At 40.5% G+C, this 24,995-nt stretch overlaps 1 protein-coding gene across 2 annotated transcripts in view; it reads left to right on the top strand.

The window, feature by feature from the left end:
- Positions 1-8,370, top strand: part of ARHGAP26 (Rho GTPase activating protein 26) — a 401,231-nt gene extending 392,861 nt beyond the window's left edge. For both annotated transcript variants that reach the window (XM_054976071.1, XM_054976070.1), the window contains one exon: positions 6,465-8,370. In XM_054976071.1, coding sequence (XP_054832046.1) covers positions 6,465-6,553 — 89 coding nt within the window. In that variant the 3' untranslated portion in view covers positions 6,554-8,370. The remainder of the gene's footprint in view (positions 1-6,464) is intronic.
- The last annotated feature ends 16,625 nt before the right edge of the window (positions 8,371-24,995 follow it).

The following is a 24,995-nucleotide window of genomic DNA, read 5'->3' as shown; positions in this document are numbered from 1 at the left end:
CCTTAGTCCGTATGAAATGAAGCTCTGGGACAGAAGTCAGTGTGAGACACATTGGCTCTTTGCAGCTAGAAAGTTTGGAGCCTCACACCCAGCCTCATCAGTGGGGGGAATTTCTGAACCTCACTTGCTTATTGAGAGATGTCTTCAGCTGCCAAGGAGCTGCTTTTGATGGCTCAAATTGTCCCTTCATAAAAGCCTATGATTGCCTTTTCTGGAGCTGCATTGTATTTTTTGTTCCTGGACATTCTTGAATACCTAAAGTTTCCATTATTTTATACGTAAACCCTGACCTCTAACACAGTTCTCACAGCTGACTTCTATAGTCTTAAGAGAAGCATTGAGGTGGCCCTCTTTTAAAAATTTTTGCTTCATTGGTAGCGCTCAGAGAATCAGTTACTAACATACTTTTTAGGGCGGTTTTCATCTGGGTAAATAAATTGATTACTTCTATTAAATCCAAGTCTATGAATGGTGGACTCAACAATATCTCTGTTTTTGTTGTGAATTCCTCCCTGGATGTGGTTCAATCCAACACCCAGGCCAAGGCATCTTCAGCTGTTGCCAGCAGAAACATCTGGCTGCAGCCTTGCAACATTGATCCAGACTCCCATACCAGGCTGTATAACAAAATATTCTCCTGAAGAAAATATTTGGGCAACATTTGAATAATATCTTCTGTAATACAAAAGATAAAAAGGCATCTCTTTCAATAGAAGCCAAACCCTTACAGTCTTGTCTGTGTAAGTCATTTAGCTTGTCTATACAAGTCATTTAGATTCAAGGATTTCAAAGTTTTCAAGTTCAAGCAAAATAGCAACAAACCAGCTTCCCACCATGGGGAATCCTCTTTCCTCCACTTTGCCACTTGCAAGTGAGCGAAGAGTTCCAACACATTCTTTAAATAACCAGCATTGGGTAAACACATTGCCTGCTTTTTGCTCTTGTGCAGTCAATGTATTAATCTGAAAAGATACTGCAAGAACTTATTGCAAGTTTAGCTAGGTTTATGGGAAAATACTGAAAGCACCCATAGACATGAAATAGCAAGTCTCAACTCAAAATCTCAAACTGATTTCCCCCCCCCTCCAGTTTTACTATGTGCTCTTTTAAAAGTTAATTTGATTGATTTGATTTATTAGACTTTTAGCCCACCCTCCCCACAAGCAGACAGGGCAAATCACAACATCAAATCCACAATACAATATGTTGGAGATGTTGGCAGTGGGAGACCAATGGGGGGGGGGGAGCCAGCAGTGATAGTGTGATACTCTAATTATGCATGAAGGCAGTCATCATGTAGGTGGACACATTTGAATTCAGTCAGACACATCTGAACAGTTCACTTTATAAACAGCTCCCTGTTCACTACTAGCAAGCAGGGCATGAGCTGAACTAGCTGGTGTTTAAGCATAACTTCGACAGATAAGCATTTCAGATGTCCAGAATACACCCTAAACATACATTTTTGCTGCATAAGTCATAGCTTAATATCCATAGGAACAACAGGTATAAGGCCTTAACCCATTGCTTTAGCAGAACTGGATCCTCTGGCTCATTATTCTATTCCTCTCTGATACTCTGTGTATCATATTTATTGACTTCATGCCTCTACCTCTCCTCCTAACCTTTGCTGAGATAAGCCTCAAGGCTTCATTCTAAGCCTTTCTGCCTTTTCTTCTTTCATTCCTGCCTTAAGCTTGACCTCTCTCACACGTGTGCCTGTAACAACCATTTTCGTCCACCTTCCTCATATTCTACTTTCTTCTTGGGGACACCACACTCAAAATCTATGGATGGGCTACACTTGGACCAACTGTGAGTGGACATCTACCTTAAGAGGGGCCTCTTCCACAAGGCACTGTTTAATTGCTGTCCATTGGATTCTCAGATTTGTATATTTGATTGTATTTTCATTGTTTACCCCAAATGTTATTTTATCACAGCATGCTGCATTGCTGTAATCTCTTCTTTTCCTTACCTCTTTGTCCATCACTGTCTTCAGTAAAGATCAAATTCTGTTTAATTAAAAGCCCTCTCCCAGATTTCCCCAAATATTGTTTCACAATAGCATGTGTGCAGTGCTTTTTTTCTAAAAAAATGTTTAGGGGTACTCTCAGTTTGACTCAAGAAAATCACCATTTTATAATTCAAATTGGAAAAAATACATGCAGTCAATGGACAAAATTACCAAGAACATGCTCACTCTTCACGTGGTCAACAGAAGACGGGGCCGTGTGCCCACTCTCCATGTAGTCTACAGCAGACTCTGTATCACACAACACCATTGTCGTATCTTTTGTTTTTACAGAGTCATCATTCACTTTACACTTCTTTGCTGGCTGTGATGATGTAAAATAGTAATTTTCCTACTCATATTGAAAAACTGCCACGTGGTCTACAGCAGACTCTGTATCACACAACACCATTGTTGTATCTTTTGTTTTTACAGAGTCATCATTCACTTTACACTTCTTTGCTGGCTGTGATGATGTAAAATAGTAATTTTCCTACTCATATTGAAAAACTGCCACTCAATGAGGTTATAGGCCAAACTTTCATCAGTAAAACACCACACTATTTCACAGATTAAACACTTGCTTCCATCTGAGACTCAGGAAACACCGTGAAAGGAAATGACATCAGAAGACTGTTGGTGATGAGAATTATGGGTATTGCCAACCAATCCCCTCTATAGCGACATGTGCGCACAATCAAAGAGTTTCGGTATAGACAAACTCTTTGCACTCTTTGCGCAAAACGTACACAAATACACAAATTGGTAACCACCATCGGGGGAAGCAACAAGACTGACCAATCACCGTGCTAGATTCCAACTACCAGAGCTCCAAGTGGCTTAGAGAAGACTTTTTTGTATTTGTCTGCACCCTAACGATCACCAATTATGCCATCAATCTCAGTGGCGTGTTTGATGCTCAAAGACGTTCCATTTTTTGTAAGACCAACAGTGCTCTTAGTGAGTTTAAATATAACTAAACATCTTTGTTGCCAACATACGCTACATAAAACTTAACAAATCACATAAATATCCATAATACGTTTGGAGTTGGTTTAGCAGGAATTCCAACATTTTAAAATTTTTACTTTCTCCCGTTAGATTCACAAAATGTTTAGGAGTATGTGTACCCCCAGAAAAAAAGCACTGCATGTGTGTATACACAGACTTGGGAATCCCATACTAGGGTTGGGAGGTACATATGTAAAGGCATAAGTCATAGATCTCCCCCCCCCCCCGGCCGTCTTTGGGTGTAATGCCCTCCTACTGCAGCTGAAAATGCCCTATGAAATGCTGGAGGAGTGGGGAATCAACAATAATCACCCCATTCCCCACCCTGATCCAAACCAGTGTGTTCCATAGGTCATTAGTTCTTTCTCCCACCTTTTTGTCCTAATCTCTCACACCCAAGGGAAAAGGATGTCTCAGATTATCTCTGAACTTCTACTCAGATGCAGTTCAAGACATAAGACATCTTTGTTTCATTTAAGGATTTCTCTAGGAACATGATGGTCATAGCCCTGATCTGGGTAGCCCAGGCAAGCCTGGTCTCTTCAGATCTCTAAAGCTAAGCAGAGTTGGCCTTGGTTAACTGCATGGAAGACCTCCAGTGAAGACCAGGGTAACTATGCAGAGCCAGGCAATGGCAAACCACCTCTGTTAGTCTCTTGTCTTGAAAACCTCAGCAGCGGTCTCCATAAGTCAGCTATGACTTTAGGGCACTTTCCACCACCACCAAGATGGTCGTAAGTACCACATTATCTAGGAATCAAAAAGAGATCATGCTCCTAGGTTACAAGTCTCTTCTCAAGGCATTACATGAGAGGAGCAACAGCCTTTTAGAGTTGAGCTCAAGTTTAAGAAATATGTAAAGCAGCCATGTGTATTAACATATAAGATTAATGCCTGGTCTTTTTTTTTTCTTTCCAAAATTTATTTATTTTATTTCTATTCCATCTCCCCATTTGGAGATTAACCAATTATAAGACATCGATATTTAAAACAACAGAACACAATAATCACAAAGTCACTATAAATAACCCTGGAGTTCAATTATACACAGTACTAAAAAATCAGCCACAGGACACCCAAACTTTTAAAAGCAAGTGTATCTAGGTAATTCAGCTTTGCATAATTACTGAAAGGTTAACAGAGTGAGAGCCTTCCTAACCACACATGGCAGATCATTCCACGAAACAGGGGCTATGCTAAAAATGCTCTGGGCTAGGCAACCACTGGCTTCATTTGCCTCCATAATGGAACCACCAACAATGTCTAGTTGTAGAACAGTGTTGCCATAATGGAATATACTGGGAACAAGCAGTTCTTCTGGTCTGAGTGTCCTAGTCCATAAGGGCTTTAAAAGCGATAACTAGCACCTTGACTTAAATCTGGAAACCAACTAGCAAACAGTGCAGATCAGTGTAGTTAGCCTTGGCTTCTGTTTGTCTTCACTAGATCTTACAGTATGATATTATGAAGAGTCAGATGGTCCTGATTCCATCAATATCGAAAGATACATCTAGTTCTGCATTAGATTGATTTGCTATGTATTCAGATTCAGCTCATTCCTCCTCAGCCAGTGGATTAGGATGGAGATCACAGACTCTGGTGGCTTAGATAAAGTCTTGATGACATGCAGCCCTAATTGCAACCAATTAAATAAAGATGATTCACACTTTGCCTTTCCAGTAGAATGGAGTCAAGGGATAGTTGACCATTCCTTTCTTTCTCTCTGCATTTGTATAAACCAGAATGGTGGAAGATTTCATAGCCAACTTATCTGAAAACAACATTCAAATCTCTGTGGAAAATTTCCCATATTTAATACAAACATTTTGTTTGCAACTGGATTGTTTGAAGTTTGCTCACCAAACTGCACAATGTAATGAAAATTAAGCACTTTAGTTTCCTTCTGTCCTTATGCTGGTAACTACTGAATATTATTGAACAGCAGTTTTCCCTTCACCGCAAGACGTACAAACCAATGAAAAGTCACTCAGCAATAGAAATACAATTCATTAGACCTTATAACATAGATCTGAGAGTCTTCTTTTACCAGGACAAGTTTTTCTAGTATGTAAGTAGACAACAACTAGGATGATAGAGAAACACTAGACGTAGCTGCTATTGTAACCCCAGATGTGCTCAAGCACACTGTTGCCTTGAAAAGTGAAAAGATGTTTCTTTTCTCTCTCATCTTCTGGCACGCTTTGTGTTTGACTGAATACTATTTGTAACTCAGGGGTGAGCCAAAGCATTACAGAATAGTTACATAATACAAAAATATGAAGCTGCCTTAGACCAGTGGTCCTCAGCCTGTGGATTGTGAAGCACCAATTGTTGGACTGCAAACTCTTCTGGTGACACATTTTTTGCTGTTAGTGCCCACGCACAGGGGATCAAAGCGTGATGATTCCTGCTTCTGTAGAGATGCGGTGGACACTGTGCAAGTTTATCTGCTGCAACCAGTTGAACATTTAAGTGTTTGCTTTGTGACTCCCCTCTGGATTTGATCAGCCGCTGCAATACCTGATGTTTATAATTAGAAATTAAAGGTGGGCAGCGTTGAGAGTTCTGTAGTGATTCTCTTTGGAGATGACACTTTAACATGAACAATAATCGGAGCTAAGGATGTCTTAATAAGTTGCGCTGGGTGATTGATTGTATCTGCATCTAGAACAACCAGTTGTAAGGACCATGCCAATTCAAAACTTCGTTCTATCTCACTCTGCACTTCAGCTAAACTGGACCTGGTGTTCGACCGCTCAATTATTGCTCTCTTGCTTGGATTATTGAGAACAGACCTCTTTGCAAGAGAAATGTCAGCTGTCACTCTAATTATTGATATCTCAGGCAGCACACAGCTAGCCTGCTTTCTTCTGACTGAATATTTTCTCTCTGCCCTCCGATTAATGCCTGGTCTTATGGAGAAAAGCTGACAACAGGAGACTGAATTTTTGAGAACAAGTATTACCTACAATGGAACTTTTCTTATATATTCCAGTAAGCAAACTGTTGTATGTGCATCAAGAACAGAAACAGGAATCTGGATTTACCTATAAATTGGTTCTTTCTGGTAGCTTTGGGGCAATCTGGCCCAAACTTCAGTAGTGTCTTTTTCTGTTGTCTGATTTAGGAATAGGATTTGAACTGTTCTCTTATCTGTGTCTTGATTCATAGGGCTGTAGTAATGTGATACATTTGCTAGTTTAGGTTGAAGCTACTTGGAGTCTTACACTGCTCAAGTATTGTCTGGGTATGTCAGGGGCTCCTCCTGGTTGAGGAAGACTTAATTGGAGGAGAAAGTCTTGACTGTACCTATAAAGAGGGGCAATGGTAGTGGATAAATTGTTTGACAACCACTACCAGGTAAACAAAACAGGTAAAAGAAAACTCCTGATTTAAAAATTCAGATTTGTACATTAATACTTTGTATTTTTCTTTCCAGTTCATCCATCTCAAGAGCCTGGCTGGTTGGAAGGAACTTTGAATGGAAAAACAGGATTGATTCCAGAGAACTATGTAGAGTTCCTATAACTATGGACACATTCATACACAACATTGCTGAGCTTTACATGGTATCCATGACAACTGCTGATTAGTGTATTGTAAATCATTTGCTGTTTGCCACTGTGAAAAGCAAGGTGAAGGACTCCTGTACCTGTTCAGAAGAATGTTTATGTAAATAATAATTGTATGTTTCTCCTTATATAATGTATTGTTTGTGCAAAGACACTGCAGAAAATGGCAAGAGCAAATGGATGAGGAGCTTTGGTGGAGATCTTTCAACTGTTCTGGGAAGGGAGTCTTTGAATTTTCTAAATTATGTTTTGTTCCATTCTGAAGGGTGTATGATGGAATACTGAGGGAATGTGACTTAAAATGTTTCAGGGACACTTTCTGTTTAACTGGATCAACTTGCAAAAAACAAAGGGGTTGCAGGATTGGCCCTTTGGTCTCCTATCAGTTGGCATCTCGGAAGGGAGAAAAGAGCAAAGAACTACACCTCTAAAGCTTTCCTCTAGGCTGGCAAAAATAAATGATTGCTGAGAGGAAAGCATGTCTGTTCCTTTTATCTTTAGCCAGTAAAAGTACTGTTTATATACATCAAGACACTAATGGCTTACTGCTGCAGAGGCTAGCCAACCCTGACAGGATTCAATTCCTTCTCAACACATAAATTATTCCTGTAATGAGAACTGCATCACTACCTACACCAGAAAAGGCAGTAGTTGCATTACAATAATGCTTTTAATTTTTTAATGCCTCCAAATTGAATGGTTTCCATAGTGTGTGTAGCAATTGTGAAGTATGAGGTCCAAATCATCAGCAGCAATATGAAGAAAAAATGGTGTTCTGAACCAAACCTCATAATGACTTACTTAATTTTTTTTTTAAGTGTAGAAGGTTGCTGAGTAGAACATCTAGAGTCTCTGCCAACAAGTAGTTTCCTCGCCAGGAGAGGGAGGGGCACAAGAGTGCAGCTCCTACAAAGTAGCACACCATCTGAAGGACTGGGATCATTCTGTTGTCACCAGCACAAGTTTATAGAAATAGGCACCCACAATTTATTAGATATACATCTCATTCTGGTTTCTTGTGCATGAACTTCTATCATTCATAACAACTGCTTTCCAAGATGGTGCTCTTTGCTAGCTTTGTACCTTGCCATTGTTGTCAGGTATGCAGTAAATCATTTTATGCAGTCAACTCCTATTAAATCTTATATTTGTTGTGTATCCAGGTGAAAACTTTAAAAGACACACATACACAAAGCATTAGGATTTGTGACCTTTTGCACCATTAACGATGCCTTTCATTTATGCCTTTTCAATAAAGGGGGTGGGGTGGGGAAGATCAGGTTCATCTTTGCTCTAAAGGATGATGAGAACCACCCAGTATGTGTTGTATGGTGTTTCACAAAGTTGTAGATCTAATATTTAAGGAAAACTGCATGGTCTGAAAGCCAGTCTTTCCAGATGTCTGCATCCAGTGAGAATTGATTAGTCTACCTGCAGAAATAGGTATGAGCACTTCCTGGTGGACAGTGCTTCCTGTTTTATGTAGCTGCTGCATTATCATGTTTTAGTGGTCATAGACCATTTTTTTCTGCTTTAAAATGTGCTTTTTAATTTAATCTTAAATTCTTGAGTGGTCATATTGCTGTTTGTTTCACTGATAGATTGTTTGAACTTTGAGCTGTAAATATGATAATTTGAGAAATATTGTGAGGTAAAAGTTTTTATATATTCTGACTTTTTAACAGAGATGTAATAATGTAGACATGCAGTGTTCATTTGAAACCTGTTTAACAGGAGGTTCAAAGACAAGCACAAATATATACCCTAACTTAATCTTTTCTGTCCTCTGTCATTTTTACTTCTCTTTGATAAGAAAGCTAGCAGTAGCTTCTGAAGAAAAATGGCAGGTGTCTCTTTCTAAGGTTACCGACCTTCAGATGGGGGCTGGAGTTCGCCTGGAGTCACAACTAATCTCCACAGTTCAGACTACAATCAATTCCACTGGAAAAAATGGCAGCACTGGAGGGTGGACTTAATTGAGGAAATTCCCTGCCGAACTCCCTCTTCTCCCACAACTCTGACCACTGAAAGCTCACCTCCATATTTCCAGGAATGTATCTCAAGCCAGAGTTGGCAGATTGAATACACATGCTATATGCAGGATTTATTTCTCTTTTTTTAAGGTCTAGGGGTGTTGCTATTTTTGGATCATACAGAGATATATGCTGATCATTTTTCAAATTCATCAAAGTCTTCCTTTTCTTTCAAGAATATACTGGCTCTTTTCTCAAGAACCAATGTCTGGATTTTCAAAAACAATTTTTGGGGGGCGGGGGGGGGAATCTTTAAATTTTGGAGGAAATTATTTTTTTGTTTTTCATTCCTATAAAGCTAACAACTTTCTGAAACAATTTGTAAAATAGTTGCATCTACTGAATCAGACCTCATTTAGCAAAGGCAAGCTAAAAGCCTTTCATTTTCTTGTGTTGTCCATCATCCCACCAGGAAGCTTCTACTATTTGTTTGGTATTCTTCCCTTTTAAAAAACTCAGGTCTTTCTAATAAGGGAAAGATTTCTTATTTGTTATGGTTTTTTCAAGTTATAACATTCTGAACCTTGTAAACTTCCTTCTGTTATTTATGAATATTAAACCACAGTGAATGGGGCAGAATTTACTTCAGATAATGCAGACATTTGGCATAGCTGAGAGGATTCCCCAGAAAAATCACTGTGATGTAGTAGAGTGCACCACATCACTTGGAAATGGGAAGATTCCATTATTGAATGGTCCTCTTACATTTTAAAAAATTAAGTAAAAAATATTATATCCACATGACAGAAACTAGCCTAGCTTTAATAATGTAAACCAGAAGATTGATTGTTTACTTTTTAGGTAGATTTGCTTTAATATAAAATTTATTTATTCATTGATTTATTTAAAACATTTGTATGCTACCTTTCCACACAAACCAAGGTGATATTTATTTAGTTAACCTTCTCCTCCATCTGCAATGAATAGTTCATTCTGCTATTTTAGAACTCGACCCACTCATTTTGCTGCATTATGTTCTAGTGTGGTAGAACACTAGGATAGTAAAAAGCACTGTACCACTTCAGACGGTCAATGAGGGATGCCATTTTAAATACTCCCTCTCATTAAAAAAAAAACCATGGAAGTAAAAGCCTAGCATATCAGGCAGAAAGGTAATGGTACAATCCATTCCAAAGCAGTGAGAGCCCTGGTTTTACAAAAATTATTTGTGGTGAAACTCTCTGTCTGCAGAAACCAAGGCCCAGCAAGATTTCCTCCAGGCCTGCAAGACAGAGATGTTCCGCCAGACAAATGGTTGAAGTCGGGGCTGGGGGAGCTGCTTTTTGCTGGTCTCCTGCTGGGTGGGGAAGGTAGCCCTCTCGATTGTCTGCCAACCCACCTATTATGTATGTCATCACCCATCCCATGGGATGTTCTGGATTGGGTTTGGTTTATGGGCTGTTGTGAAGAATTGCTTCCTCTTGCACTGGTTTTTATGCACTGATTTTTCATGTTTTAATATATTTAAATGTGCTTATGTACTTCACGTATTTTACTGTGATTTTATTGATTGATGTTACCTGCTCTGAGCCCCCTTGAGGGGAAAGCAGGTTATAAATTTAATAAAATAAATAAATTAAATAACGTTATAATCAAACTAAAAATCAATGCCCAAATTTTATTGTCAGAGACCTAAAGCAATTCTGATCCTCAGACTGAATGGAACAGTTCAGGGAAACAGACATTTTAGCGATATCATATACCAAAACCTAGCTGTGCCCTTTCCCCCCTCCAGTCTGGAACAGCTCATGAACCCTAAGGAGAAATGCATTTGAAATGACAGCTCCTTCGGCATTAATGTTCTCTTTCAGGGAGTCAGTTTCAATCTTTGGCAGCTTGTACAACCTCACAACTGGAAATGCAGCAATAGCTGCCATACTCCCTGGGTTAAGCCCTTTCTTCTATTCTGTCATGTGTTTACTAAAATAGAAGATTTGGGAGGAAGTATTTCAAAAACAAAGATAACATAACTGAGATTCCAAGTTGTTACCCTTTAAAGCCCAGGGAGGATGTTTCATTCAGTTAAGGAAACTGGTTCTGATTTAGGTGTTCATGTTTAGAACTCACCAGGGCTGGCCTGAGATTTTTTGCTATTCCTCCCTCCTCCCAGTGAATTAACACCACCACTCCTCCTGTGTCTTACTGAATTTAGAGCAGTCTAACAATTTCATATTACATGTTTGGAAGGTGATCAGGATATAATTTTCTCATTTCCCCCAGCATACGAGACCTGACTTTGGAGAAATCATAAATCCCCACTATTTCCTCTTTTCTTCACTGAAAGCCCCCATAGGTTCTCCCCCTTTCCTGCTTCCTTCTTCCCATCCACCAGCCAACCTACCTTTATCTGCCCACCCCTCCTTGTGTTCTGCTTTCCCTCCCCATGGCATCCTCTCCTTGGGACAATTCTGTGCAGCTCCAGCCATTTGTCCAAGCCAGGCCCAGTTGTCCAGTGCTGGCTGTTGGCCCAGTTGTGCAGAGGGAAACCCACAAGAACTTGCAGTGGCATCTCACTTTACGCTGTATCCCCCTCCCCACTCTATTTCTTCTTTCCCTCCTACTGGCAATGCTCATATCCTCACTTTTCCCTGCTTCCTTCTTTCCTTCTCACCCACCCACCTTTTATCTGCCCCCCCATCTACAGCTATATTTATTTATTTCATTTATACCTCACCTTTCTCCACCTTCCTTTAGGAGCCAAAGCAGCTTAACCATTTTATCCTTTTAACCATTTTAAGATAAACTGGAACCAAGTACCCCAGCAAACACTCCCCCAGAAGAACAACAATCCTGAACTAGCAACAATTGAACACCAAACCAAACTTATGGCAAGAGAAAACACCAAACAAAAAACAGTGAACACTATAAACAACACCCCAAGCACCAACAGCCAGGGAAAACAACCCCCCCCCCCAAAGAACAACCAGCGAAAACAGGTGAATTTAATAAAATTAATTTGAACTACAAAATACCCACAACACCCACAACAGGATCACCTTCAACAAGATAAAACAAAAAAGACCTCCCCCACCGAAGAACAAGCAGCAAAATGTACAGTAAATATAACAAACTTCAAACCAAAGTCCCCCACACAGAAGCCCTCCCCAAGTACCCACACACAGAAAAAAGTAGTTTTTAAAATGAAAATTTAAAAAACCCTTTTCCCTTCCGACTTTATCCCTCCCAGACACCAGGCCAACCCCCCCCCCCTCAAATGAGAAAAAAACCCCAGTGAGTCTAAAGACTTTCAAACCAGACAGCAGAAGTCCTCCAGGTGCAGCAAGTCTCAGCAGGTAGCAGCAAGAATCCACTCCACATCAAGATCCAGTCACAGTCCAAAGCAGGTCAGAGTCCCAGATCACAGAGAGAGAGCCAATAGCCAGCAGCAGCAAGCAGGCAGTATCTCTCAATCGCCAGGCCAAAGCAAAATAGAGGCTACTTTGAGATAAGCCTGCCTAATATAACTCCATGCAGGGCAGTTTTAAAAAGTCACTCTCCTTCTTGAGAATCTCATTGGCCAGAGAAGAAGAGCTCCTGCAAAAATTGGCCACTCCCTCATCCATCTGGTTAAAAAAGGCGGCAAGCAGTGTTTCTTTGCTCTTCCTTAGCAAATAAATAGCAAGGAACAGCCCAGCTGTGATTTCTGAAGTTTACTGAATAAATTTGGTAAACTTAAATTTGGTATTACTGAATCTGATTCCCTTTTAAGGTCAGTAATACCAAATTTTATTGAATCAGATAATTATAAGAGACAATCATGGTCAAAGCCAAATAAAATCAAAACAAATTTTAGAAACTTTAACCAAATTTTATAAAAAGTTATACATATCTGATAATCCAAACAAAAATGAAATAAGCAAATATGTAAGTAATATAGGCATTAAAAATAAATTAAGAGAACACAAGAAATATATTATAACCTATTACCTTGCAAGAAACCTTAGATGTTATTAAATCTTTAAAGAACAACAAAACCCTGGGGATGGAGGGCTTCCCAGCAGAATATTATAAAAAAAAATCACATCTTCTGGCTATACCATTAACCAAGGTGTGCAATTCCATATTGGAACAAGGAATCATGCCTCCTTCATGGACATGATAGTGATACCTGAACCTGGTAAAGATACAACAAACCCTGCCTCAAACCACCCTATCACATTACTGAATCAGGAGGATACAAAAATTTTCACAGCAACCCTAACGGCAAGAATGAATAAAATAATCTCCAATTATATCAATTCAGATCCATCAGGTTTCATTCCCAAATGACAAATGACCGATAACAACATTGAATATTATAAATTACAGCAAAAAAACCCCACCCAAATTGTCTTCACATATATTAGCTTTAGACATAGAAAAGGCATTTGACTGCTTGAAAACAGACCATTTACAAATGCTACTAGGCAATATGGGCTTTGGTTCAAATTTCCTCAGAGCAATTCAATTACTATATGCATCCCTTACTATGCAGATTAAAGTTAATGGGCTTAAGTCAGAAAAAATTAAACTTTTACGAGGTACAAGGCAAGAGTCCCCACTGTCCCCACTGCTGTTTGCAATTGCAATTAAGCCCTTTGCAAATTATATTAGAGTGTCCATAAAAGGCATACACATAGGGGGTAAGGAGTATAAAATACCACTATTCACAGACAATATGGTACTATACATATCAGATCCCAACACCTCACTAAAATCCCTGGAAGAGGCATCCAACGAATTTGCTAAAGTGTCAGGACTTACTATCAACCATAACAAGAGCGAGATATACCCTATATATCTAACAGCAAATCAGAATAATTTATTAAAAGCAATTGTCCATTTAAGTGAGTAAGACAGAGCTGGCAATACTTGGGAGTTAAAATCCTAACCAATTTAGGAGATCTATTGAAAGTTAATTACATAGAGTTAAATCGATCATTAGCTTCACTTTTTGAAAACTGGAACAAAATTCAACTCACACTGTTATAAAGAATAAATATAATCAGGTCCTTAATATTTCCTAAATTTTTGTATTTATTTAGAGCCCTCCCACTAACAATCTCAGATAAAACCTTCAAAAACTGGCAAACCAAAACCAGTAAATTTGTTTGGAATAATAAAAAAATGAGAATTTATTTTAAAACTCTAAAAAGACCTTCGAAAATGGGAGGCCTAGATGTACCAGACCTTAAAATTTACTGTGAGGCCACTCACCTCAAAAATGTCTTAATGATGCTGAATAATTCTGTTAAAACCGATTGGAAAGATATAGAACAATTATATACGGGGGGGGGGGGACTTACAGGAAAGTATATGGAACAAAAACATTGAAAGACCACGCTCAGTTATAAATAACCAATTCCTTACTAGCAAGAGCAAAACATGAGACCTCATTAGAGCAAAATTAGTACCTAATGGTTTCGTCCAGTGGTAAATCCAAAAACTTTTACCTGGTGGAGAAATAATAACAAAATAAGACTCACAGACATAACAACAAAAGGTATGATACAAGAAAAAGCACATTTGGAAAAAGATTCTAAAACACAAATCCCCTGATACAAATATTTACAAATCAAACATCTCATAGAAAACAAACAGGTCAAGAACTCCTTAAAAATCCCCTTACATATTTTGAAACATTAATATGATGGGATACAGGCAAACACAGAGGTATAATTTCAAAAATATATCATCTCCTGTTAGATATAAGACAGAAAAATAAAATATCCTACCAAAGAATCTTGCAAAAAAAATGCAGTATAGACTTATTGGATGAACCTGGTTAACCTATCATCAACCTGATACGTAGTTTCCTGAGACAACATTTCCCTATTTCCTGTCTTTTAATACCTCACCTGTTCTCCAAGAATTCGCAAAGGATAGAGCTAACATCTGCAAGCTCCTTCAGTACCCAATTCATCAGCCTTGAAGACTTGAACTAATTTAAGTAGCTAGATGTTCTCCATCTCCCTACTAGTCTTGGGTTGCAAGTCATACTTTATGTTTGTTTTACTTTCCCAGGTTGAACACAATTCTTCTTATGAGAGAAGCCTGTGGCAAAAGAGAAGTTAAATGGCTCCACCTGTTAAGATTTTACCAAGCAATGAGTTCACTTCTTCCTTGTTTTCTTTTTGCTCTATACATTCTCAAAAATGTCTTTATTGTTGTTTTTTAGCATCCTTCAGAAACTTCAGCTTATTCCAGGCTTTAGCCTGCCTGACAGCACCCATTCAGGACTGGCTTATTATTTTGTATTAATCCGTGGTTATTTGTTCTTTCCTCTGTATCTTATATATTTCCTTGAAAGTTTCAACTTATCAGAGAGTCCTTGTGCAGCCACACTGGCTTCTTTAGATGTCTCCAGTTTTTTCACCTTCTTGTTGGAATAGTTTGCTATTGTGCCTTCAGTATTTCTCTTTTCAGAATCTGCTGTCTTTCTTGAGCCTTTTTTCTCTCTAAGGGCTTCAAGCTATGGGATCTTACCCATTTTTTTCTCAGAGTTAATTGAAATCAACTTTCCTAAGTATACAACAGGTGTTTGACTATGCTGTTTTTACATCCCAAATTTCAATATGACAATAGGCCTTTCCCCAGTGACTTCTGACACTTGCACTTTCTTGCATGTCTATACATTCTTAAAAGGGACAGCTCTTATTAATTGCCATGCATGCATTAGGTTCTTACTGCATTGATGAATTCCTTATTTTAACCCATGACCAGGAATTCCTTTTAAGTTTTTAACCTTGGAAGTATTTTTCCCCTTGTAGTGGTCTCTCATGCCCTGAAAATTTCAAAGTTTGTACACCCTCATCCAACCCAGACCTATGTGCTTTTCATAAGTGGAAGATGGTGCTTAGATTCAATCCCATTCCCTATTTATCTATACCTTTTTACCCAAAGTTGGTTAACAAGAAGAAATGGAGCTGGTACAAGCTGAGCGGGCAGAGGGGCTTCCTATTTCTATTTGGGCAAGACAGCCACCGTTAAAAATATGAAAGGCCTTGTTTGTCTTTTCGAGCATCATCCTCATTTAAAGTATTGAAGTCTGTCACAGCTGTGGAACTGTAATATTCTAGCCTGTTCTTTCTTGTGAAAGCACAAGAAAACACCTTTCTGCATTACAGTGTATTAGGGAGTTAGCCACCTCCACAATCTTCCAGGCCTTCAATTTGGTATATATGTGGAGCTTCAACCTGGGATTTGGTCCATATGTTTATATGACCAATTTTTTTTCATCTGAAGATGAAAGTTTTAGCAGGTGGGTATTGCAGAGGTCACTGATACCAGGAGACTCCTTGATCTGACTTAGAAAACCACCAGGCATAGAATTGTTTTTATATGTTCAAAATAATCTAAAATACTCTGTTGGAGCCAAGGAAGAACAAGTAATTACATAGCATAAATTCCTGTGCACCCTCTGGAGGGAGGACAGCCACTGATTTTGATGTCAAACTGGTTTGACTTCAGCCTGAACCTCACCCTACACATGAGGGAGGTAAGCAAAGACTCACAGGAATTTCCCTTCTGTCCTGCGCTCTGAGTCCACCTTCTTTCTTGATTCTGTTCTAATTGTTTCAGATTTTGCTTTTTAAAACATCCCAGCAACCGTGTGTGGGGAAATGGGGCTTGCAAGCACTCATTTCTGCCCACAAGGTAGTGAGAAAGTTGTGCAATCATCCCACGTCTCCTACACAGCAAGACTTCTCTTTCTCCACATCCACCCTCTCTTGGTCACTCACTGCCACTATCAAATTAATTTAGGGGCTCACCTTGCTTGAAGGTTTGAGCTGAAGGTGCCCCTGCTGCTTTGCCAATAAAGGCTTAGCTCTACAGTTGCATCTCCATTTCTTCTCACACTCACTTACTCGCCCCCACCCCCCACCCCAGATCTCCTGGTACATGTGGACTGAGCTGGGGACTTAACATGGTTCACAGAGATCATTTTAGCCAAATTAAAAATGAAGTTTATTAATAAAAAAATTAAAAGCTCACGCCTCATTTGCAAGCAAAAAAGATTAAGCAAGGATATAAGGAAGTGATGAAACCACAATCTTCTAATTCCTAGTTCTATATATATATATATACCTACAGATGGTAATTCTATGGCCAAGAGAGCTTCAACATGCTCAGGGGGGGGGGTTACTATCTGTCCCTCTCTTCCTGTCTGCGGGAAGGCCTACTTTACGCTTTGGCTTCTTGCAATTCTTAGCTGCGACTGTGGGTGAAGAGAGATGTTGCCAGCCTTCTGTTTTCTCCTGGCTAGGGCCATCTGCATTTCGATGGCAATGAATGGCACTGCGCTTGGGAAGGCGGCCACACCCATCCCTCCATCTCTTTTCCCTCTGCAGCTAGCAAATGGTATTTTATAACCTCTGAGTCTCTACAGAGTACAAGCAATTATCACACTTTTGTCTGCAAACTTGGGGTGTAGGGCATTGCACCGCCCCATGTAAATTTATTGCTTGTTTCTGTTTTTTCTAGTATGTTCAGGAAAATAAGAAACCCCTTCCCTTGGAAGAGGGAGTGGAAATGCTTAGGTCTGCCTCCTGGTCCTAACGAATCACAAATATTTCCTTGGAGCCACCAAGAATGGGAGAATTTTTCTTTTTCTCCTTATAAAATCAGTCCTAATGGATGGATTTTCAGTTAGAGTATTGCTAAAGTAATAAACATTTTCAAATCATTTTTCAAAATTTGAACCAGCAATATAAGAGTGATGATTGGGAGCATTGCTGTATGAGCAAATATTTTTCAAGGCAAAATATTCATGGCAGTTTGCTTATTCACCTTTTTGTGTGGATATATTTTTGTGGATCAGTGCTAACATGGTGCCAAAATCAACAGTATTAGCTGTTTAGTAAGTAAGTCATTGAGGATTTATTTTTGCAAGTTAAGTTAGCCTTTTTGTGGTTGTTCAATGAAGTTTTCCCCAATGCAAATCTTTGTGTATGTGCAACTAATCATAAATTTCCTTTTATTATCTTGCAGCTTTAAGTAAGGAAGAGATTAAAAATGAAATTGGCTAAGTAACAAATCGCAAATTTAAAACCATTAGTATTTATGTCAAACATATTGCCTAATTAAGAACACCAAACATGTTCTCATTAACGTATGTCCTAATAATAGAAATGCTTAATTTTTTTAAGAAGGCACATTTATGGGGACTATTGATGTGTCCCGTTTGAGATTTCTTCAGTTTGAGTTTTCTTCAGTACTGAAGTACATAAAACCAACAATATTTGTAAAGTTGTTTGCAATTAAGCAGTGTTTCTTTTTCTATCCTAATTCTAGGAGTCTACATGAGAATTTAAAACCAAATTTTTAATGTATGTATGTATGCATGCATGCATTCATTCATGCAATGTATGCCCTGCTTTTTCCCGAATAGGCTTAAAAGCAGCTTATATCAATTTGTTCTCCATTTCATCCTCATAACCACCCTCTGAGGTAGGCTAGACTGGGAGTGTGTGACTGGCCCAAGGTTACCCAGTAAGCTTCCATGGTAGACTGGGGATTTGAACCCAGGTCTCCAAGATACTAGCCTAACCACTGCACCGTCACAATACTCTTGATTGGCTGATTAATGGACTGAAAGGAGAAGAGAAAGTACGATAGCCTCCTGCTCACTGTTCTTCTGTATTTTTTTCATAACTTGCGGAGGAAAAGAAAGCCCCACCTATACTTGCATGGACTGGGAAAGGGCTTATAGCAGGGGTCCCCAACATGGTGCTCGTGGGTGCCATGGCACCTGCCAACATCTTTCCTGGTGTTCACCAAGAGTTTTTAGAACATGGACAGGGCCGGGTGGGGTTCCCCCCCTAGCAGAGTTTCTGATTGGCCACTGGAGATATGATTAGCTGTGCAGGTTCAAAGCAATCATTACTTTGGGAGCAGCTGCCACTATGGCACAGGGATCTTCATTGCTTAACTGAAGATAAAGCAAGAAAATATTTTTAAACAATATGTTTATTTTAAAAGGCATCCTGTTAAGCAGAGCTTCTGCCTGAAATGTTGAAGAGCTACTGTTAGAATGACACATATCCTTGCTCCCTGACATTTTGTGGTTACCACCACCACCACCACCACCAGCAGCAGCCATTCTGTGGTTGCACCCACCCACATGGAGCCTAATGGAGCCTGCAGGCTTAAAAGGTTTGGGGACTCTGGTTTACACCATGCATAGCTAGACAGACTTGCCCTAAGAGACTGCATCCGTTCTGTGCTGGGTTTTCCACAGGCTATGTGTCAGTCAGGCTGTGGCATGGGCGCAGCTGCGCAGAGTGCCAGTGGGCCTTAACTACAGCTCCCAGGCACAGACAGGGACAGCACAGGTTCCAGTTCTATGAAAGGAGGGGAGGTATACATCACCCTTGCTCCCTCTCTACCACTTGCAGGACTGCTCAAGCTGTTGAGCACCCTTCTGCTCACGAGGAGCCACCCTGGCCTCCTGGTTATTCTTTCCTGCAGGATGGGGCTGGCAGGGCCTTTCCAGGCAATGTGGCTTGGCCATCTCTGCCTCTGCTCATGAGGAGCCACCTTGGCCTCCTGGGTTCTGGCCAGTTCCCTGGGATAAACTTGGCTGCTGGTCCCCCCAGGACTTGGGCAGGGGCATCTAGCCCATTTGTCCTGGCGTCAGTGGCCCAGGTAGGTGTGTGTGCTTCTTGCCCCTTAAGGCTTGGCTGGGCAGCGTGTGCCTGGCTGGCTTCTCCAGCTGGCCCCCTTTCCCCCTCCCTCTCCACTGGCTGGAGCTGTGTCAACTCCTCTAGGCTCTCTGCGTCTGCTGCCGGGGGGGGGGGGGCTGTCAATCTGCAGGTAAGGAGTCTGTGGCAATTCCAGGGTGCTTGGGATACTCATCCCCGGACACTAAGCACCGTTTCCTCCTGTGATCCTGGGGAGCAGCCTTAAACCTTCCCCTTTCAATCTAGGGTTTAAGAGCCAGCCACACATGGTGGTGGAGATCTGTTTAGAGATATGTAACTGAGTTTCAAAAGCAAAAGCAAAGGGGACTATATAAATTGGGGCCATGGTACTGGAGTGTGTGGAGGGAGGTACAAGGAAAAGTGAGGTGCCCTCCCATACAAGTCCTTATGGGTTTCCTACTTGTAATAGTGTGATCTAGAATAGCTGCAATATAGGTATTTAAAGTGCAACTGGAAACATGAACTTAGAAATCTTATTGATTAATGCAAAGTAAACATGCTTGGGATTGCAACCTAAGGATGGGTTTTAGGCTCAGAAATCACTTGAAAGAACGGTTTAGTTAACTAACTATAGTTGGTGTGATAAACATCGACTTCTCCACTAACTATGATTAGTTCAGGTTAATCAAAGCAGACTCTGATTTGAATCAAGCTGGCTTTAGCTGTAGTTAATCTTAATTGTGGTTTCATGTGAAAAACAAATTTAAGACATCTTGACTTGTTCCTCAGTGCTGCCTTAGCCATAATGCAGAATACCAGCCAGGTCACTGCAAGGGACATGAGAGAATAACTGAAGTCAATTAGTTCAGCATTTGTTGAGACCGATTAGGATTCAATTGACTGTCTTTGAGCCAAATCCTTGTTTCACCAACTAACAGTAGATAAAATATACCATAATTTCACATTATGTCTGAACCTTAGAATACAGACATCCTAATACTTATTTTGGCTTTCCATTCAGACAGAAGGATTAGTTCCCTAGAAGGAGATTATAAATTGAATGTTATGAATGCTTCTCCATAAGAGACAGGGGAGGAACTGGAGAAGATTCCCATTAGTTAGCAGAGCTGAGCCACGCCTTCCTGCGTTTGCTTTCTTCTCTGCACACAGATATTTAACGTTTGGACATGCCCAGAGTCATGAGCTGAAAGGCAAGAGTCAAATGTTTGGAGCCAAGAGCTGGGCAGAAGATCTTATGACTGACAGAGAAGACTCACTTAGCAATCAGAAATTTCCCCTCCCTTTTCATTTGTTGCTGTATTTGTTTTGTTTTCTCTGTATTGTTAACTGCTTTGGGCTCCCAATGGGGAAAAAGGCAGAATACATATAAACTAACTAACTAAACAAAAAAACAAATGCAAAATTTGTTGGTCTTCCACCCTTCCCACCCCCATGCCCACTAAGCTGGTGGTGGGCACAGTCCCCAGGGCATCCCTCAGGTGGTATGGTGTTCCCCCAGGCAGTGCAGCGCACTCCCATGGCCACAGTGTCCTGAATCACGCCCTGCAGTGCCCTGCAATGAGCCTGTTTTGGGCCAAATCATGACGTTCGGGTAGCACAGGGGAGCGCCCTTTGCCCTGCATGGCCACCCTTTGACCTGCGCAATGACATCACTTCCCAGAAGTGATGTCATCACACAAGCCGGGAGCACAAAGAAATAACCCCAGGAGGAGGCAGGGTAAGTGCCAGGCTCCCAGGCTCCCACTGGGGGAGTTAAGAGACCTGGCAGTCACACAGGCAGTGGGAGCACTCCTGTGCTTCACATTGAGCCAATTTAGACCCCAAATAGGCTCAGCACGAAGCATAAGAGCACCCCTGCAGCCTGCACAATGACATCACTCCCAGAAGTGATATCATCATGCCACACAAGGAGCCCACATGGTTTGTGTTTGAGAGAGAACATTCAAAAAATGACTGACAGGTCCCCTCTCTCCTGCCGGGAGGGTAAGGGGACCTGGCCACCCTAGCCACCACCTTGTGTTGGAATTGCAAAGGTGCCTGCAGTCTCAAAAAGGTTGGTGACCCCTGCTGTAAAGTAGCACAAAACAAGAAGGCCTTTGGCCTTTACATAGTCTGCAAAGGTATTTCCTCACCCTTGGGTAATTAGCTACATAAAACAACTTCAAATTAGATTAAGAACTGATGGTTCCGGAAAAGAGGCTTTCAGGTCAGGTACCCCAGCACATTTGCTTTCAGAAATTAAATTTTTTTAGACGTTCTGGTTAACAATTATTAACATCAAAGTTGGACTCCATGAACCCAGGCTGAAAGAGTAGTAGGCCTTGTGAGAATGGGAAAAAAATGCAGCAGGCCTCTAGATACATAGGTGTGGACATCAAAGTGGAATAGGTATCTGCTTTCCGATATGAATATTGTGTGGAATCTTTGTGGAGAATGTAATACATATAGTCCTGTCTGCGAGTGATTTATTGAAATGGTGTGTGTCTCATGTTAGGAATGACCTCATTGCTCCTGAGTTGCCTTGTTGGCAGGTCATCCCTTACAAGTGACTCTGTCTGGAAGCTTTCAGTCTTCGGCACAGGCTATTCAGCTATGGAAATGTTTTTTTAAAAAAGGATAATATTTTTCTTCTCCAGAAATACCTTCCCAAAAGAACTTAACGACATGGTCAATAAATAAATGGTTGGCACTGAGGCCAGCTGAAACACGTGTTCGAGTAAAGCAATAAAGTTAGATTTTTTTCTGTACCATGTTGATTAAAAATGAAACTATACAATGGTGGCTTTGTGTTGGAGCAATAAATCAAGCAAGAAGACCAAGGAAATGTATAATTGGATCTCCTGAGCCATCTGAGCTGCTTGTAAGCCATAGCCTTGTTAGGCTGCTTAAGTTGTTATTTTTGCATCTTTTAGCCATGTTTCTACATCTCTGCTAAAGTGTACTGTAGGTATTCTTCTGTGGGGCTCTTTCAAACAGCCTTATGGGTATCTTTGTTGAACTGATTCCAGCACCATATTTTGATTGGATTTGCATTATTAATTGCTTATTAAAAAGGCAAAGCAAACGCCAGAACCAGTGACCTTTCCAGGCCCACTGTTTTTCTAGTGCTCAGTTGATCAAGACCGTAAGGGCTGCTGTGCTAAATGACGAGGCTGCGAGATTCTTGGCCATCTGCTATTTCCCAGACAAGAGCATGAGAGGCTTAGATTATGCCGATCTGCATAATCCATTATAATTGCTGTGTATTTGTTGTGTGTTTTGGAGCTGATTTTCCTCGAACTGGATCTTTCTGCCCTGTACTATACTGCAGAGGAGAGCAGTATATCTCTGCAGCCTGAGTGAAATTGTGGCTTGTTTGTGCTTGTGTGGGTTGATTGGCTGTATATCCATTTGAAGTGTTAGCAAATGAGTCCAGTTTCTGTACTCTGAGGAATTGCACAAGGTTGGAGTTTTCTTTCAAAGAGGTATCTCAACACAGAATACCATCCTGCCAAGAAATATTCAGCATAGTGGAATACTTCGAAGATGATGTATCTAGGCTGAGGAAACACAGATTCTTTTAGAGGAGGGCAGCTGAGAGAAGGAATTTGCCAGCCAGAGGGAGAGTGGCTGCTTGTTGATCTTTCAGTGATAATACTGTAACTAAAATTAACCATACCAAAGTCTAGCTGTCTAGCCAGCCTCTCCCCATCCTCTCCATGTAAATTGTTGCCTGGTATATATAAAAACGAAACAAAGTAAGCTGATGCAACCTAGAGGAGATGCCATTTGCCTCAGCGTGCCTTGTCAAGCAGGCAAACTGGGGTTGTAATGGCATGATAAATCTGCTTTAAATGTTTTCATTTGTTGAAGCTACCACTCTGTTCTGCTTCTTTGGCAGCAATATTGTTGTAAACTAAGCTGAAATGCTGATGGCAGATATAATTTGGACTTTGTAACAGATATTTAGAAAGGAATCACACTACTTTGCAACTGGTCTGGCAACTGAGAGAAAGGATTTTTCAAAAACATGTTCTTCATATAAGCCGAATTGCCTGTTTCTAAAGAGCAGGAGAAAGATTTGAGACAAGGTCTTGTGAGCAGCGGGGCTTTATGGTTCATCAGTAGAGAGGGGCACAAACTGGGAAAATTCCAAACCATGTTTCATTGCATTTCACAAACCACGAGCTTTCACGAACTTGCCCCAGTTTGAGAATGGGTTCATTTGGTTCATGAAAACGTCGCTTCCAGGTCAGCAGAAAGTCTGCAGAGAGCCCCCCACCCCCTTTGCCTAGAAAACTGATTCATCGGCACCAGGCTATCTGCAGTGACAAACTGAAATATGAACCAAATGAACTGGGCTAAAATTCATCATGGTTCATGAAAAATGAGCTCCCATGAACCGCTTCGTATACTTCGGTTCATATTTCTGTTTGTGCCCACCTCTATTCAACAGCTAACAGAAGTTTCCTGTATGAATCAAGTGGGATACAGCTATTCAGTTCTGTCCCTGCCTGACATCCATTCAAACATTCCTATTTCTTGCATACGTAAACTGGTAGAGTCAGTGCGGTATAGAATGTAGTACTGGAACTAGGCACAGAGTCCCCAAGAAAAATCTCCACACTGCCATAAACCTTGTTGGACGACACTGAGTTCATCATTTGTTCTCAGCCTAATATAACTCATAGGATGGTTGTGAGGCTAAAACGAGTGAGGGAGAAATTGAATGTGCCACTCTAGCCTTCTGGAGTGACAGACTGGATAAAAATGTGATATACACCTTCTGCCAACATGTTTGCCTTGGTCCATCCCCTTTGTCACTTACAATTCCATGTCAGGGACATGAACAACTCTCACACCCCATGCCAAGGAAGAACCTTATACATCTGCACAAGAGTCATCAAGCATTAGGAAATCAGTGCTGATGCCTATCGATGACCCTGTCTTCAGTGCCTGGCTGCTTCCTACCACTGGAGAACAGACAGGAGCTTGCCTTTGTACAAGCTCTAGGGGACCTTTGCCCAGCACAATCATATAGCCGTGATTATTTAGCAAACAACAGCAGGCTTTCTGAATGTCTAGCTAGGCAAAAGGCTTATATAATATATACTAAAGTGTTCACTGCCTATGAGTTTCACTTTCTAGAGTCATTTTTTATCACAGCAAGAACAGTTCATTTTTTTCTGCTCTTTTGGACAGATTAGTGCCCTCTCAGAACAGGAAAATTAGTGTTATTATCCTCACAATACAGTTGGGGAGCTGGGTCTAAGAGTAATGGTTTACACAAGGCCACCTTGTGAGTTCATGGCTGTAGTGGGATTTGAACCAATGAAGTACTGCATAACAGCTCAAGTACTTAACCACTTTGCTACACCAGCTCTTTTACACATTTTCTTCTGCCATTATTCTTAAAGGGTGGGGGAGAGTTTCAGAACTAGCCCATAAAAGGTTCCATTTAAAAAACCCAATGTAGGTGGACTGAAATTGATTTTTAAGTTACCATTTTTTAAATGGGGGCACATTTGTCTATTCCCCCAAACTCCAAGATAATGTTGTGGTAAGCGTTTTGGGTGTAAATTGTCTTAATGAATGAAATAAGACAGCTCCAAGGAAGAATAGTTTGCAGGCTTGTGCTAATTAGAATTTAAGAGGCAGATCTTTTTTTAAAAAATCAAAACTGTCCTATTGGTTCTACTCCCTGGATACTGAAGTGATTATCTGAATGCCAAGTATGACAAAA

The sequence above is a fragment of the Eublepharis macularius genome, chromosome 4 (assembly GCF_028583425.1).
Source record: "Eublepharis macularius isolate TG4126 chromosome 4, MPM_Emac_v1.0, whole genome shotgun sequence".
Lineage (NCBI taxonomy): Eukaryota > Metazoa > Chordata > Lepidosauria > Squamata > Eublepharidae > Eublepharis > Eublepharis macularius.
This window is presented reverse-complemented; position numbering and strand designations above follow the sequence as displayed.